General features: G+C 35.3%; 1 protein-coding gene across 1 annotated transcript in view; it reads left to right on the top strand.

The window, feature by feature from the left end:
• SLC26A7 (solute carrier family 26 member 7) overlaps positions 1 to 17,834 on the top strand; it is a gene marked incomplete at both ends in the record, with an annotated part of 66,228 nt that extends 48,394 nt beyond the window's left edge. The window contains 8 exons of the mRNA XM_084281686.1: positions 2,682 to 2,788; positions 5,507 to 5,573; positions 9,181 to 9,297; positions 11,012 to 11,060; positions 14,017 to 14,117; positions 15,665 to 15,719; positions 15,809 to 15,912; positions 17,799 to 17,834. Of these exons, the coding sequence (XP_084137812.1) occupies positions 2,682 to 2,788; positions 5,507 to 5,573; positions 9,181 to 9,297; positions 11,012 to 11,060; positions 14,017 to 14,117; positions 15,665 to 15,719; positions 15,809 to 15,912; positions 17,799 to 17,834 (636 nt within the window). The remainder of the gene's footprint in view (positions 1 to 2,681; positions 2,789 to 5,506; positions 5,574 to 9,180; positions 9,298 to 11,011; positions 11,061 to 14,016; positions 14,118 to 15,664; positions 15,720 to 15,808; positions 15,913 to 17,798) is intronic.
• Between the last annotated feature and the right edge of the window lie 359 nt (positions 17,835 to 18,193).

Raw genomic sequence — 18,193 nt, forward strand, 5'->3', positions numbered from 1 at the left:
AGCCCTGGGTGATGTTAGAGATGGATGTACTATGTATCCTTCCTGCAGTCTGAGCCTCCTCATGGACTCAGTACCTTCTCTACCAAGACAACCACTGAATGAAGAGGACTTTAATAGGATTCTCTTACATGCAAGTGACTGGCATACTTCACAGTATATACAGTGCAAAGCTTGTCAGTCAAATCATGTTAGGGCATGATTATATGCTTTTATCCCACCAAGTTCCTATCGCAGCCTTCCCCCAGTGGTGGATGTGTAGATCCTATGAAATTCAAAGGTCTACATGGAAACACACTGCCCATAGAGTTTCAGAGATAGTTGCTACACACGTGCAGTCACAATACCTCCCAATGCTTCTGATACTTTCTGATACATACAGGATTCAACATAAATCTGTATCTTCTACTTGTTTCTTTTCTCCCTCTTTAAAATATAGTACAAACATATTTTGAAGTTGGATTTTGTTTTGATTTTTGAGAGTAACGTGTACCTATATAATACATTATCTCTGAGGTTTGAAGAATGAAGTGGTTAGATTCTATCTATCCTGGAGTATGTACTAACAATCTTAAAGTAAGTTGCCAAAGAAACCTTTGATGTTTTTATGACTTCTTTGTTGAACCTTACAACAGCCCATGAATTAAAAAAAAAAAAAAGTCTAGCAGATTAACATAATTCCCACATTCCTACAAATTCCTACAAGTTTGATGCTACTCTGTATGAAAAGTACTGACTCAAGGCCAATATAAATCACTGAAAGGGTGATTGGCAGATGAGAATATGATTGTTTTGGCCCATCCTCTACAACAATAGGAGTCTCTGGTTACAGTTAAGATGTAAGATACTATGCTGCTAAAGGGGCACTCAACTAGCTTTCTCAGTACTCAGCAGTACTTCAACATTTTTGGCTTTGATTCTTCCAGTGTAGACTTTGTTTTGGGATTTCATCTTTCCTTTTTTCTTCTGAGACTAAGAAGAATTTTGCAGGTCTTGCAGCAGATATTTAGTTAGATGTGATATCAAGAATGAGGTGACAACAAGGCACAGGTCTGCAGTTGAAGTGGATTGCTTGATCTCAGGCTTTGTCAAGGGTTCAGCCTTACCAGAATGGGCCAGCTCTTGATCCAAATTAATTTGAGGTTTGTAGTCCTTCTGTTAGCCCTTTCACATTTAGAAAGCTTCTTTATAAATACATAATAAATACATTTAGAATTAGTTCTTTTTTTTGATCAGTCAGTACTAAACTTTTTTTTTTTTTTTTTTTTTCTTTTTTGTGCAAATATATCCACAGCAATTTGTAAATTTGTATAAGATCCCATTTTAAAATATTACTGGAGGCTGAGAACTGTTTCAAAGAATGAACCACCTCATTTCCTGGCAGCTGGGTCACAGAGAAGACCGCAAAACCTTTTGCAGTAGTTAAGAATTTTTGAAGATGAGGGAGGAAAAGGTTTCTCAGTAGAGTCATGTAACAATCTGTCCTCCATGAAGCATGAACTGTATGAGTTACTGTTTATAATACGTAAAATAACAGTTCTGAAATCTACTTGAGCAAAATTCCTGTGGTTAGGCTGAAAGTACGCTATTGTCTCTGGCTTTCCTGAGCTAAGTGAAAGCATCAGAAAGGGTAATTTTAACACCAATTTTGCCATTGTAATGTGATCTGTTCTTCTGCAAACATTAACGAGAAGCACTGTAATTGTTCAAAGGGGTACCTGTGGAGAACTGTATATTCACAGGAGTGAAAATACTTGCCATTCTTTTTTAACACTTTTTATATAAAGCTAAGGTGGCAGTCTTTGCTTAAGGGTCCCTCAAGGAAAGAACTATGTGCTGAATATTAAAGTTATATAAGAAATCCAGTCATTTATACTTCTTTTAATTTAAAAATCTGTACAGCTCTATGCCACATGGAGTGTGGAAATATAAATGATTATTTTTGTTTAGAAATAAATTAAGAAAAAAAAAGTCTTTTTTTTTTTTCCTTTTAAATATTTTAAAACCCTTTTAAAGTGACTTTTGTTTCAGATATTCTTCTTTATATTTTTTTTTAATTATATTTAAAGTGAATTCAAAGTATTATTTATCAAGCATTGAAAGATGGGGAAACAATCTGAAACTTTACCAATTTCATGTGAACAAATTCCTTCCCCAATATTTTAAACTTGTTATAGAGTTGGTTTATTCAGCTATAGTCTGATAAATGCCACTTTTAGTTAACTTCCTATCAAATTATAATTCCCAATTAAATAACTAGTGTGAGAAGAGCTCTTTATATGTGATCTTTAGGGTACTTCATTGTGTAAAAGGAAAGGAGGATTTAAACTGTGTGCAGTGAAGAAGCTGACAATAACTTACAATGTGAAAAAATCAAATATAGGTTTAACAAACTGAGTTTATTCTGAATTAGACTGTTAGTGCAACTTCATGTACTGTTTTAAGGAACTCCAATGTGAACTTCTGCGAGCATTAGGATGATGTGTTCTCTAGTGGAGTGACATTATTTTGATTGATAATTCAGTCTTCTGTATTTGTCAGTTCAAAGATCCAAGTGTTCACCTCTTTATTTATTTTTTTTTATTTTTTATATATTTTTTTTCTGACTCGTATAATGTGCATTGTCACAAAATTAAAGCTAATTGCCATTTACCTAATCAAGTTTTTTTCTTCCCTTCTTAAAGAGCATATGGGTTAGTACTTACGTGTTCACAATCTGTTTTGCTGCTAATGTGGGACTGTTGTATGGTGTTGTCTGCACTATAGTAACTGTGATTTTCCGCTTTTCCAGGTAAGTTATAATTTATTGGAATGTTCTAGTATCACATCGTTTTGTCTTCTTTCTGGCATATTGCTTCACTGATGGGATATATATACAGTACACTAAATTTAACGAGACCTCAGTTTTTAGTTGCATAGAATCACAGAATGGTTGAGGTTGGAAAGGACTTCCAAGCATGGACACCCAGAGCACCACCCAGAGCCCAGCACCATGTCCAGGTGGCTTCTGAAGGGCTCCAAGGAGGAGACCCCACAGCCTCTGGGCAGCCTGTGCCAGGGCTCTGTTGCCCACACAGCACAGAAGTGCTCCTGGTGCTCAGGGGAAGCCTCCTGGGGGCCAGTTTGTGCCCAGGGCCTCCTGTCCTGGCACTGGGCACCACTAAACACAGCCTGGCTCTGTCCTCCCTGCACCCTCCTTTCTAATTGCAGAAAATTATAGGATAAGATCATTCAGAAGGAAAAGTCACACCTGTAGGCTAAAACTTTTTGTACTATGGCATTATTTTGTGATTTCTCTTAATATTACACATCTCTAGGACCCATTAAATGAAGGTAGCATAAAATCAACAGAGCAATCAATAATATAAATTTGCTTCCAATCAATACTTTTTTGTTTTTGAGAAAGAATATTTCTGACAAGACTAGCACAGGATTGGCAAGCTGATATTTGTTTTGCTAAAACACATTAATGAAAGACAATTACACAACATTTTCTGATGTCTGAAATGTTCACTGTAAATTATATGTAAGAATTAGAAAAGTCAGGACAAAGTAACTAAATCTAACATAAATTCATATATTATTTTCCATATATTACAGTTGCTACTTTTGATCATGAGTAAAGGAAAATACTTCATGATTATTTCTTACCACAAAATTAATCCATAGCTCACCAGTTGTACAAATAACTTGTAGGCAAACAGGCAGTTGTTTGCATGAACGTTTAATTGCACTGGAATTAAATACCATATAGACAGTTCAGTCTAATGCTCGTTAAAATTGTGCAGAGCTCTGTTAACAGAATTAATTTGCAGAATCAGCATGAAAGTAGCTCAAAATTACAAGGCAATTGCAAATTATGGCAGATGGTTTCTGCTTGAAACAATCAGAACCTTTCTTGTAACCTTCTGCTACTCAGCAAACTAAACTATGGGTAAATTCTGCTAGTAAAAGAAAAGTTTCCATGTTATTTACATACTGTGGTTGGATGACTGAGGTTCTAGTGATAGGACTAGAGGAAATGGCCTCAAGTTGCACAAGGGAAAGTTTAGGTTAGAAATTAGGAGACATTTCTTCCCAGAAAGAGCAGTTAGGCATTGGGACGGGTTGCCCGGGGAAGTGGTCGAGTCAACGTCCCTGGGGGTGTTCAAGGAAAGGTTGGACATGGTGCTTAGGGTCATGGTTTAGTGGGTGACATTAATGGTAGGGTGATGGTTGGACCAGATAATCTTGAAGGTCTTTTCCAACCTTAATGATTCTATGATTCTATAACAAAAGGGTAGGGATATTTGATTAAAAAAAAAAGCTTGAACCTCTGTTATTGGACAGAGACCTCAGCCTGAACCTGCACTAATAAATAAGACTCTTTCCAGTGATTTTTGTGGTCTTTGTTCATGTTGCACATGATTGTCCATTAAATATAAAGGCACTGAAAGATCTAACAATCTTAAAAGTTGTACTGCACAGGTAAGTTTAGCATGGGAACATGCAGTAAGTCACCCAGTAATGGACAAAAATGTTCTCGGTAATGACTGTTGCAGAAGAGTTAGACACTAAAGCACAAAAAATGTTGTAGATGATTTATTGTGAAATCTCTGTTCAGACACCAGAGTATTGGACATGGTATGTTATGTATCAGAATATATTAAAAACAGCAGCAGCTACAGCTAGATTTATGCAGACAGGAGAGAACAGCTGAGTTTTGCAAGCCTCATTTAGCTGACCCCAGTACCTGCAAATACTCCCTGTGCGTTGCTGCATCTACTAAATGCTTGTGTTCTGGGATGATTTCCATTGCCTAGCTTTAGGCACATAGCTCAGATGATAGCTAATTTTATAGATATCTTGTTCTCCACTTAAATGTGTTGCTGTAAAGGATGTATGGAAGTAGAACATCTTACACTGAACTGCCTTTTCAAGGCAACTTTCTCTTTCCACTGACCATATAGGGACACTGTACCCATAGGGACACTGACTTTTCCAGTTAAGTCCTCCACTTTGACAGCTATAGCATAATGTTTTGTTTTATCATACAGAGGTGCATCAATTTTAATGACAAAAAAAATATCCTTGATTTTCCTAACTCATTTCGACTGAGTATCTTTGTTTCCTTTCCTTACAATATGATTTTGTAGGTAAAAAATGTTAATTAAATCTTTGTACATTTGAAGTTGTAGTTTATATATTACATATATTGATATAAGACTAGCTCTCTGGCCAGATATAAGTCAGTAATGAAATTTAATATAAACATTTTATTAATAATATTTGAATAAATATATAACATTATTAAATTTTCATATTGATATTCTATAATTCTAAAATTTGCCTTTTACTCTTAACTTCATTATGATTATGATTAATAAGTTTTATATGCACACATATATATATGGATTGCATTGTCATAACTTTAAACTTGCATGCTGTAATTTTGATGTGTTTCACTTTCTGTTTCTGTTCAAGACTCTTATTGTTTGCCTCACAGATTTTCTGTTTGTATTGGTTACAGAGCAAGGACACTGAGTTTGAAAAATATGAAAGAAGTGGAATATAAATACAAAACAGAAGATAATTGTGTAAGTTATCTTTTTATTTTCCTTGTTTGTTTGTTTGTTTGTTTGTGTTTTACTAATTTGTATTTGTGTTTGGCAAATGTTTTCCATCAGAGCTATCTTAGGCTCAAAATCTGAATTTGGTTTGGGTGGGTTTACTGTTTTGGAATGCTGAACAATGCTGGAATGTGAGAGGCACATGAGAATGGGGAGGACTCTAAAATGTAAAAACACTATTGTTGAGGCTGGCCCACTTGTCAATTATTATTATCACTTTTCATTCTTAAGAGAATTGGTGGAGTAAATTTGTCAGAGATGGGTAACCAACATTTGACTTGCCTGCCTTTTTTTTTTCTTTTTTTCGTGTGTGTGTGTGTCAGTTAATACAATATTTGTACAAAGCCCTATGCATCATTTTTAAGCTAACTGCTCCCTATATTTTTATCCTAAATGATTAAGATTAGTGCCAGTGACCATGTAATAACAAAGCACTGTCTACAGACACTGGGGAAAATAACATTTTGTTAAGAAAGCAAATTGCTCAAGAGGTTATTAAACAGAAAAAAAAAAAAAAAAAGGAAAATATTTTTAAGATTTATAAAAAATGTTTTTAATTTAATTTATGGAGTCACTGCATAATTTGGGGTAATTTTTAATGTACGAATGTTAGGGTAATCCAAGTTCCACTGGTAAATAACAGCTTAGACATAAGCAACAAGACTTTTAAACATGAAAATATGCAAGCTTAATGATCTACCCCACCATTAAGGTCTGTGGATTTATAGGGATTATTTCATCAACAGGAGAAAAGACACTTTGATGTGGAAAAAATTAAAAGGGCATTTAGAAGCTTGTTTGAAACACGTTGTACCAAAGGCATTCACTAAACCGAATTCTTACCCAAGTGTAGAGAGAGCTGTGCCATATGCGCAGGGCAATTGGCAACATCCTTCTAAGTGACAAAGTAAAAATGCCTCCTGAGATGGTGTTTTTTTTTCTTTCTGGGCAGGGAAAGACAAAAATAAGTTATTTTCTCTCAGAAGAGTTTTTATTGAGAAAGGAGTTAGAACTAAACTACAACCAGGACTAATAGCCAAATTTGGCTTCTCCATCCCAGACATAAGGTTATACCTAAGTCTTCCATCAGCTTTATTTGGCCTTATGATTTGAGACTTTCAAGCCTTTCACCTCATAGTAGCTCACTGATGATCGCATGCTTTGATCTGCCTTATTTTGTCTTTGTTTTCATCTTCTACTTTGCCAGTATGGCACCGAAGTGCCCCCTTGTCTCCATGCTAAGCCATGTATGGAATAGTTTTTAAGGGAATATTTGCAGTAGTTCTACATTCAGCCATGTATTGACCTCTGTTTTACCCCTATTTAAGAGGTTTTGTTTAATTAATTTATTTCTCATATATTCTCTTACCCATTTTAATTACTGGTTAGGCTTTACCACTTGATGTACTGAACTATGTTGGTGATATGATGATCACATTCACAGGTAATTGTACTAAATCACTATACATTTTCTGGGGTTCATTGCCTCAGTTCTGGATGTCTGAAATGTTTCATTAGCCTGTATGATGTCTGCTACAGTGGTGTCTGAGAGTTTGTCTGGTTCTCAGAATTCTACAGTAAGGAGGTCATTTGTGTGGTTTGTGGTAAAGATTTCCAGTCCTGTTTTGCTTAAGGTCTGTTGGGAAAACTGTATCTTCAATGCAATCCCATGATTCTTTGAACTTCTACAGAAGTTGTCTCTCTGTCAGCTCCACTTACTTGTGTTTGAATACAACCTAGTTAAGTAACTTTGCATGTCTTTGACTTTCATGAGGAAGAATAGAGGCTTTTGGAGTTTATATTCTCTTACAAATTCTCAAAGTTTAGTTGTTTGTTTGTTTTACTTCCTGTTGCCCATTGTCATGAGTAGTTCATTTCTGAGAGCTGATACTTGCATAAATCATATATTTTATTTTGGCATAAAAAATCAGTAATGAAAATAAATAGGATCTTGCTGTGCAATGTTCAGTTGTGGATTCAGTGATCCTCTTTCTTTCTCATCTGTTCTCATCAAAATGCTCTGAACTTCCATATGTAATCCAGAGATCCAGCCTCCATGAAAGACATACCTGAAAGGCAAATTAACCCTATTGTGTTTTTGCCAACTCGAGCTTATTAGCAGTGTTGTTATGGATATTTAAAGATCTCTAGTTTCATGCTTGTTGAGTAGAAAATGCTACTGAAAATATGATCCTGCTTATTCCTGCTTTACAGCACTAGAGGCATAAAAGAATACAGTTATTTATTTGAATATAGATAAAGAACATGCAAGTGTAGTATCTTTTACTAGATCAAATAGTACAACTGGAAAAGTAAAAGACTGGAATGGCCAGCAGAGTTTTCTTCAAGTCTTAAATACAAGCAGCAGACATCAAAGCAGCTGAGAGCAATTGCTCTACACTGAGTCAGGTCTGTCTCAGATGGTGATAGAGAACAAGTTGTTGGTATCCATCACATAGATGGGACATTTGCTGGGGAAACAGCAAGAATGGGGTTCTTTCCCAAGGAAGAGAGACACACAGTTGGTTTATAACCTGTGGAAAGTGAAGACATCAGTAGAATTAGGTTAATTCTACCTAGAAAACATGTGTGTCAACTGAGCTGCTAATATTGATATCTAATATATTTATATATGCATATATGCACATTGAGACTGGCTTTTTACAGTGTGAAGTTTGGATGAAACTTTTTTGATAAAATGCAGACAGGATCCAGGGCAGACGGTGGTTCTTGTGCAGATTATTGATTATGTTGGTTGTAGATAAATGATAGCAAAATTTTAAATCTGTGCCTCAGGCTCAGTCTTGATCTAGTCAGTGCAAGTGGAACCATCAGGAATTTGCTTTTGCTGAAGGGCTTAGTGAAGTAAGAGTGGCTACAGAAAGATTTCTTCCAGGGCAGGAGCTTCTGCTGCAGGCTGTAGTTGAATGATTTTCTGCTTCATCTTCAGCTCAGGGTGGTAGGAGAACTTGGGAAGTTGGACTGGTGGGAATTTCCTCTTGTAATGAAGTCAGTGGTGTTTTTTTTCATTTCCATGAAAAAATATCCCTATTGTACTACAGTCATCTTCAGATGACCAAGATTAGCATTATGACTGTTTCCTTAAACCAGCCACATTGTATGCTCCAAAAACTCATTTACTTTTTACAATACATATCATACTTATCTAGTAGAAGATTTTCCCAGTCTGCAGACCTTGTCTTGCTTGTGTATGGAAATCACACCAACTGAAACAGTGCTCCTACTATTTGCCAGGTGATAGTTCTTAGTATTGTGCATTGGAATTAATGATTTTGCTTTTTTTTAAGAACAATTAAAAAAAAAAAGTTAAATTAAAAATAAAATCAAAATAAATTAAAGATAATTTTCATTACAGATTACTCTTTTACTTCAGTCATGTATGAAGCTGATCAAGATGGTTATCCATTAGATCATCCTTACAACCCAAAGTTCCTTCTAGATTGATTTACAGGAATTTTCAAGACTTTTTAAGAAATTACTGATGTTGTTATTATTATTTTAATTTGTAAAACCAAGATTAACGTCTCAGCATTTTGTTTATTTCATTTCACAGCAATCATTAAAACAGGTAAAGATAGTTTCAGTCAACAACCCATTAGTCTTTCTGAATGCCAGGAAATTTCATGCAGACCTTACAAAAATAATCCAGAAGGATAGCATGAGCAGCCAGGCATGTGAAGATGTAAACAAGGTAAGATGTGCTACATGCTTCAGTAATCATGGTGACAGTGTTGAAGAGCATGATTGTTTTCTTTGCATTTTTTATTATAATTACTTGAAAAGAATATCTTTCCTACCTCTCTATATGTGGTCCTGTAAAAGACATTAAAACACTTAGCCAAAGCTCTTCAAAATTTCTGGGAACCATTACATATCCTCAGTTAATGTGAGGTTGTGACTTTGAAAAGGCAATGAGTAGCTAAAATTCTACTTGAATAAAGTTGTGTGTTATTTTTTGTTATTATTTTTTTGTTTGTTTGTTTTTCTTCGCTCTGGAGATGACTCCATGATAGACAGATGCTTCATTTCTGATTCTATGAATAATTTTAATAGATATAGGAAGAAGGTACAAACTGCTTGAAGTTTTCCCCTAGGGTGGTGTTTCTTTTTCATTTTCTGCACTGATTGTATTGGAAAAATAAATAGCACAAAAATTTTGTAGAACTTGTTTTTGGAAAATCTCCCAGTAAGGACTGTATTTTTAAAGTTTATTTGCACATAGCTACCAAAAATTCCTACAATGTTCCCAGAAAGAGGGGAAAATTTATTATTTTTCTATCATTACAATAAAGACATTCCAATAAAATACAATAAAATATAAACTGTAGGCAATCTCATCTGGTTTGGTGAACTGCACTGGGAAAATCATAGATACTTTCTCGATGGTTTGTTAAAACAGTAATATTGTCTACCACCTCTGCTGTCTCTTGCTAAAGATCTGCACTACCTTTCCTACTCTGATGGGTGCCTTCTTGTTATTCAGAAATCCAGCTCAGATATTGTGCTGCTTTTTTTCCTTAGCTCTTCGAGTTTAACCGATTTGGATTACCAAGATAACAAACTCCCAAACTGAGAGAAATTACTTAGGATTTTCATGGAATTAATTTATGAGTTAATTTAATAAGTGTAATGAATTAATAAGTTAATTACTAAGTTAATTTATAAGTTACTTAGGAGTGAGATGTTATCCTTTGTCTATTCTGGAAATTACTTGGCAGTACAGCTGACTGAAATACTGTGCATAGTTTTTGTTTGTTTGTGTGTGTGTGTGAAATAATGGTCTTTCTATGGAACATAATGGAAATGAAAAAGAGTTGCACTTTGGATTTTGTTTCCATGCTGTATTCTGTTTTAAACATGTCTACTGACAACTTAACATTCATATTGAAATCATTACAAAAACATTTCTCCAGATAAACATAACTCTTTAATAAATTTACATCAGAACTATTCTCACTAAAATCTTAGATGAGATTGCATCAAGTAGAAGTTAATCTTACAAGTTTTCTAACTTGAATTTATCTTTTCAAGAACATCTTTCTCATCTTTCTATTACTTCTTAACCTCTGCTTTCCCAAGAGCATAATTTTTATAATATGCTTTATATTGGCTACAAATATCAAAGAGATTGAGTCATCTGAAGGAAAAAAAAAAAAAGTGAGGTGTGAGGTTACATTTTTATATGACATTAAAAATAATTAAAGGCTTGCTCAGCAGATATAACATATCCAATAGACTGTTGCATACAATATGGTTTTTGGAGAGAATGAGTTAATTTTGCTATTGAAAAAAAGAATTCTTGTGCATTGCATTGATTTTCTCTGGTTACTCTGCATTGGATTAGTTTTCCTTGGTATGCTAATCGTTCTTTGCTTTCATTTCAGTGTGAGCAGAACACATTACTCTGTTCATTTTCCAATGGAAGTTGTCATGGTGAGTTTATTTTCTATAAATTATATTAAAACCAAGATGGATGTAAGTGTGCAAAATGGCTCCAGGTTTTTCTATTTATTTATAGGTGAACTCAAATTGTCTGGAAACTAATATTTCAGATAGATCACACCTTCACTGAAGCATGAGTACTAAAAATTATTAAACTGTTAACCTTGGCCCAGCAGATCCTGTTTTTATTCTGTTCTTGACTGAGTTTATAAGATTTCAAAAGTGGGAAACCAATGAAAATATTTTTTTTTCTGCAGGACTTTCTGGTTATTTCACACAAATCAATCTATGCATACTGATATAGGTACCTAGTGTGTGTGTGGGGGGGGGGATCACTTCCAGCTTTGCCGCCTTTATTGGTCTTCAGCCAAAGGCCTAATAAGCTGTTTTGCTAAGCTGTGATCTTGTTTTCTAGTGCGTTTTTTTGTTTGTTTGTTTGTTAGTTGGTTGGTTGGTTTTGGTTTTGAGCTCATTGTGGGACTTGAACATTAATATGCAAAACTAAAAATAGGATGGGATTAGGTCTATGTGAAGTCTTTGTGGTCTTTAAAGGCATTGAACAGAAAAACTCATAAATGTCATCTGAGTTATCAGTGACACAGTGGCCACCAATATAGCACAGTAAAACTGTACAACACAGAATAAAGAAAAAAAGAAAACAACTAAGGGTTTGCTTTTAATTAAGGATTAAGCTGGATAATTCTACTCTTCCCACATTTTATAGCATTTAAATCAAACCAGAGCATGTACATTCCCATGGGATAGCTGGTAGAACCTTTTGCAGAAGATACTTTATACAGATGACTTCATCACGGATGGAATTCAAATATTGTGTTTATTTAAAACACTTATAAGCATTAAGACCACAGTAGAGAATCTGATTTGGGGGCTGTTGTCTGATAGTTTATGCTTATTAACTAGGCTCATGACATTTTTATGTTTTTACAGTGTTTACTTTACTTGGGGTTGATAGAATGTTTTGCTGTAGCACAGCAACATAACGATAATGGCTATTGAGACTATACAGTGCTATACTGTAAAACAGTAAATGAGCACACAGCATTGTGTTTGTGGGGAGATCTTTGGAAGGTCTTGTCAGTACACATTTCAGGTTTCATTGAAATGTGGTTTCATTGGATGAACTGGTATCTCACATTACAGAAATAACAGACAGCACAGGACCTCTCTTCTGATTGCTTTTTTTAAGCCTTGAGGACTTAAATGTTGTTGTTCTTTGTACTAATCAGAGTACAGTGACTCTTTGTGGAAGCTTTAAAATAAAAACTGGTGAGGAGGAGAAAAAAAAATCACTAAAGCAGCTTGGGGCCTAAATTTTTAGAAAGGAGGTGAGCAGGAAGACATAATTCTTGTCCTTACATCAGTCATCCTAGAAGGCACAGCAGCATCTTCGTCAAAATCTTTATTTTCAGCTTCTGGGGAATACTGATTTGACATTGTCTATATCAGTAACAATTAGTTTCTGTTGCCCTTGCCCAGTGGTTCAGAGGCAGCAGGTCTGTACCACCCCATCCCGCCCTCCTGAAGTCAGGCAGCCTCCACTGAACGGCAGGATGCCAGCTTTTTGGGAAGGTAATGCGAGCTCCAGTCCACCATTGCCTCTCTCCATATATGCATATGCACATGTGTGTGTGTGGTTCCTTAACGATGTTTGTCAAGGAAGGGAATTGAGTATGGTAATAGTAGGGTTTCATAGTGTCCTTGTGCAACATATCAGCTAAGCGCACTTCAGGTGTAAAGTGAGCTCAACTTCTGTGCTTGAATGTAACATTTAAAGTTAAATAAAGTTAAATCAATTCCCTCCTTCCTTCTCTATTTATTTCCTTCCTTCCAATTTCTTCATTATTGCATCTGTTACACAGAAGCAAGTTACCTGTAATTATATTTATTCCAAATCTGGTTTTGAACTGTCAAACTTTTAACTTTTATTTAAGCAGAATAACAATAAAAAGGGAAAAGTAACCTCAGGCCATTTTTTAAGGTAAAACTTGTTGGAACCTGCAGATATAGTGTGCATGTTTTTGGGGGTGAGTAAGTAACAGGGAAAGAGTAAGTTCTTCTGGTTTGGAGACAGAGGTTTGTAGAATTGATTACAGTAAGCAGAGCAGCAGATCTCATAAATCCTTCCTGGTTTTCCACTGCAGTAATGCCAGGCAGGCTTTCTTTGAAATTCTTTAATTTTGTTTGCAATGTGTTTGTCCTGTCCAATGTACATTAATAAAGAAAGTAAACCTCTGGAGGTGCAAGTCCAACAGACTCAGACTTCTGTCAGAAAGGAATTAGCACCATTATAAATCTACACAATAAGAAAATTCGAAGTCCTCTCAAGATTTTAAAATCTTTTCCTCTGCTGTGTCAAAACCATTTCAATTAACCTATCATTAACCTATCTTTACATTCATAATTCCTTTCATATTCATCTTTTTTTTTTTTTTTTGGAATTTTATATTTTGTGATAACTAATATTAAACCTGTTATTTGTCCACAGACCAATGTAAATAAGATGTACATAGTTTTCTTGTTTTCCCTTTATGAAAGCCAGGAATCATCTGCATGCTAGTTCAGGACACATTTAGTATGTGCGTAGTTTAAGAATCTGAGGTATATTTTCTGTGTGAATCCTAAGTGAACTTTCCCAAACAAGCCAGAATCATGTAGAATTTCAAATCTGAAGAACTTTTTTTTTTGTCCAGGAGAGACTATTTCTGTCTGATACATCTCACTAATATGTTCTGCCTGTTGACTTCACCCCGTTGCTCTGATGCCCCTTCATTTATCTGTACTTCTAAAATGTGCTATTTGCTTAACACGTGTCTCAGTAAACAATAGACAAATTTTACTGTGATATTTTGGCCTTATTTTGTTCTGTTGTTATACAGATTTCTTGACTACTTGGTAATTAAAGCTTTCTCCTATATCAAATGTGCAGGTGAGTCACTGCAGCCATCTCAGAGTGAGCGACGTGTTTTGATATTAGATTGCAGTGGACTGAGTTTGTTTGACTACACTGGAGCCTCCATGTTGCTTCAGGTATTTTTAACACCAGATACATTCTGTACATAGAAATATATGATTACGCACACAAGTTATTGGGACCAGTTACTAGTCACATCACTGAGATTAGTGGATAAACATGGTCACTTATGGAAAAGATGAGCAGAGTTTTGGTACCAAACTGCATTATGTTTATATAAAATTGTATATTAGTACTTCTAAATATTTTAAGTGACATTCAGTGCAAATGCAAGTATTCATATTTAATGGAAATTAGTTTCTGAAAGCACTCATTTTTATGCATTTCTTTATTTTTAAGCTGATTTAGGTCTTATTCATCCCTCTCATGTCAGTTATGTCGGTTATATAACTTGGGTCTCAGCCGAGGCCTTTTCTTATCCTAACTATTTTCTCAGTTTACTGAAGTGAATAATTAAGTGCTAAATTAAAAAAACAAAACAAATCAAACAAACAAACAAAAAAAACAACATATCTAGGTGTGTACATAGTCAAAAGGAAAACTGGGATAATTAAGTAAGGTGAATGGAAGTTATTCTTTATTACATTCCCCCTCAAAATAAAGGCATTCATTAAGCTTAGTAGGTTAATATATATATATATATATATATATAACAATTTGTGAAACTGATTTCCAAAAGGGCTTTGAGATCTCAAATTTGTGGGACACCACTCCATCCTGGGCTTTGAGATACAGTTTAGGGTTGCAACCTCTAACTGAAAGACAGGTCCAGAACAGAGTTACCCAAAGAAGAAATGCACTCCTTCCATGTTACACTCCTTTCCTAAATATCGTCAATGCTGCTAGAGTTAAAGGGATTTTTAGTCTGAAGCAGGCTTTTGGTTTCTGTTTAAAATTAGTTATTCTGACGTGGTAAAAAAAAAAATTGCTTTTATTTATTTATTTATTTATTTATTTTTAATGGGGACTGCTTTGGATGCTTCCTCATCTGTCAGAAAAGGCCCTACTCTTGTTCTAGAGTAATTTTCACTTTTTGTTACTTTTTAGCTTATTGGATACCTAGTCTCTGTGAAGTTGCATATTTTCAAAGAAAGGATAAAGAACAACTTACTGCAGAATGTAGCATGATGGCTACGGCAATTTTCTGATAGACTGCTGGAAGTTTCAAAGTTTCATAGGTCAAATTTCTGTCTTTCTGGACTGGTTGGTAAGCGTACAGAAAGAAGATGCAGAAACTTGTTGAAAAAGGCATACTGGAAAAACGAATCTAACAAATATAATTATAAATGCTGTATAATTAATCATTTTAGTTTTATTACCGGTAGAACTGTAGGGTACTTTGTGGAGTGGGGAGGAAATGATGCCTTCTTGTTCAGTGTGGATTTGCCTCGTTTGTGTTATAGAGGGGCTCTCTCTGGTGGCTGCTGTCAGCATAGCTTGAACAGCAGCACTTCATGCTCTGCCCGCTTTGAATACATTCTTTTTATGTGTGTGTGTATTTTATTCTCTGTTGGTATTTTAAACAGTTATTTTTTTTTCTTTTTTCTTTTTCTTTTTTTCTTCTTTTTTTTTTTTTTTTAATTTCATGTTTTCACACATATAGATTTACATGGATTGTAAAAACAGACACATTGATGTGTTGCTAGCACGCTGCAAAGGCAAGTATCAGCTTACAGCAAATTTTTTAACATGACAGTTTATATATCCTCACTACCTTATCAGTGCTCATATGTTTGTTTTATTACAGCTTCCTTGATAAAAGCAATGCAGTACGGTGGAAATCTTGAATCTGAAAACCCTGTCTTCTTTGAATCTGTTTCTTCAGCAATCGATGCCATTCAGATTCACAGGGTAAGACTTATAGCAGGGGTAGATAAAGTCTGGAGGGGCTTCTTGGATGCTCACTGCACTTTGGCAGTCTGTGGAAATCTCATTTATCCAGTGAATGTTTTGTGCAGAAATCTTTTATCTGTATCTGTATTCTCTGCAACCAGTCCTCAGACTCTGGGGCTGCAGCTATCACATTTTCCCTGCTTGCATTCTCTTCCTCTCCTTTTGCAATAACTTCTATGTCTTCTATGCTGGATCCAGAGGCATGATGTTCAGGTGCATTAACCTGGGTGCATGGTCCACTGGAAAGCATAATGTCATCTCAAAATACCTAACAGAACCTCTCGGTGAGGGAAATCACCTAGTACTCAGCTGTGATTTACTAAAACTGTACTCTGTTCCTCAGTCTGCATTGCTTAAACAGTGTGCCTCTAGTTAGCATGACCCTGAGATGCACACTTGTTAAGTAACAGAGAAGGCAGATAAATTTGAGTTGGGGTTCCAAGCTGTTCTGACCAAAACACTTCTGGATCCCCGGCAAATTTGTTCAGAGCTAAAAAGCCCATCTCTGCCTGGCCCTGCAGTGTAATGTGTTGGCTCACTGGTGGAAAGAGGGGAGAGGACATGTATGAGGTGGAGGGCAGAGCTAGAGGGAGGAGATAGAAGGATTTGATCACAAATTGAGCCTAGAGGCTTGAACAAGCATTTTCTTAAACACATATTTATTTGCACAATAATAATTCTTCCACTCCTTGTTAAAAGGCTATAAACCTGGGCTTTCCTTGTAAACTGTATAAGCTTTTTCCATTGTAATCCCAGTGTAACTGAGCATGCATTATAAGCAGTGTGCTTTCCCATGGTTGTATTTATGATTCCAAACATGGCTAGAGCTCAGTTCAGAGCCCTCTCCAAGAGACATTAAACTAATCATGGTCTGTGGTTTCTGTTTTCTCTTTCTTCCCTTTACTGTGATCTGGCACATTTTACTAATTTAATTAGAGCTGCCTATGGACAAAATACACTTTCCATTGATTTACCCAGATAAGGTGAGTTGACTCTGTTGTTCTGGTGGATTGACTAGGAAAAGTATGTTCTCTTTGGTGCTTTTCAACATTTTTCTTTGTTGCTCTGCAAAAATAATTTACTGCAATGGTAACTGCAGGGCAAAAATAATGGGGATAGCTATTGTATATTTTGCCTGGGTCTGATTAGAAGAATTAGCATGATTGTTGTGTTATAAAAGATTCATGTTCTTTATAGACACCAATTAATGTTCCTAACATTCTTGCAAGATAGCTAGTATTCCCATTTTATGGTAATGGGATGTGGAAAGACCAGGATAAATGTCCAAGTAAAAAGGAGCTCAGAAGTCCATTTTTCCAGGAACTGGTAATGTGCTTCTACTGGAGTTGCTAAGCAAGTCAAAACTCTGAATAATAGTTTAGTGGAACAGTCTGAAAAGCTTGCACACAGTCTCACATTTTGAACGTAATTATTATGGACAGTGTATGTACGCTGCCAATGCCTCTTTAGAGCTTTCAAAATATGTGAGTTGGTTTCTTGATGTGTTCCTTGCCTTTAACAACTGAAGATAAGATAATATGGACAGGAGTAAAAAGGAAGGGTGACCGCAATAGCAGCACCACATTGTAACTGTGTCTACACTTCACATGAAGTGTAGATGCTAAGATGCTAAGGCCAGCAGGAATTTTGAGTGAAGAAAAAATGGCAGGATAGAATAGAAAAGAACAGAGTGGAAAGGGGTGGAGATTTATGGAAAGTGATTTGTTTGGATTTACATTTCTGATCCCCTCACATCAGTCTTTCATCCACTACTTTTACATGCTATTCTAGGAAAACATTCTAATATTTGTTTATTTTTTTTCCTTCTGTTTCTCACAATTTAGAATTACAGCAAGTTCAGTGAACAGAGTGAAGTGTGATGCCGACCCATCAAATGTGGCTAGTCCAATCAGCTCATATTCAGAATGAACTATACCACAGTTTCTCCTTAGCAATTTTTTTTTTTTTTTTCCAGGAGATCACATAGATGCTACTTTGTATGCCATACATATTTACAACATTCAGTAATGACAGATCTGCCATTCAGAAAAAAAAAATATCTTTAGCTGCTATCACTCAGAGAATGTTCATACAATTGTTCTATAATGGTTTTATATAATATTTTTATACACATTTAGACACAAATTATTAGAAAGCAGATGTGGGGTATTGGCTGTTTACTCTCTTTTAGATATCTTTTATTATAACATTAGTTGTAATATGCATCTGTAGTTTTGTG

The sequence above is a fragment of the Netta rufina genome (genome assembly GCF_964035555.1).
Source record: "Netta rufina genome assembly, chromosome: 2".
Lineage (NCBI taxonomy): Eukaryota > Metazoa > Chordata > Aves > Anseriformes > Anatidae > Netta > Netta rufina.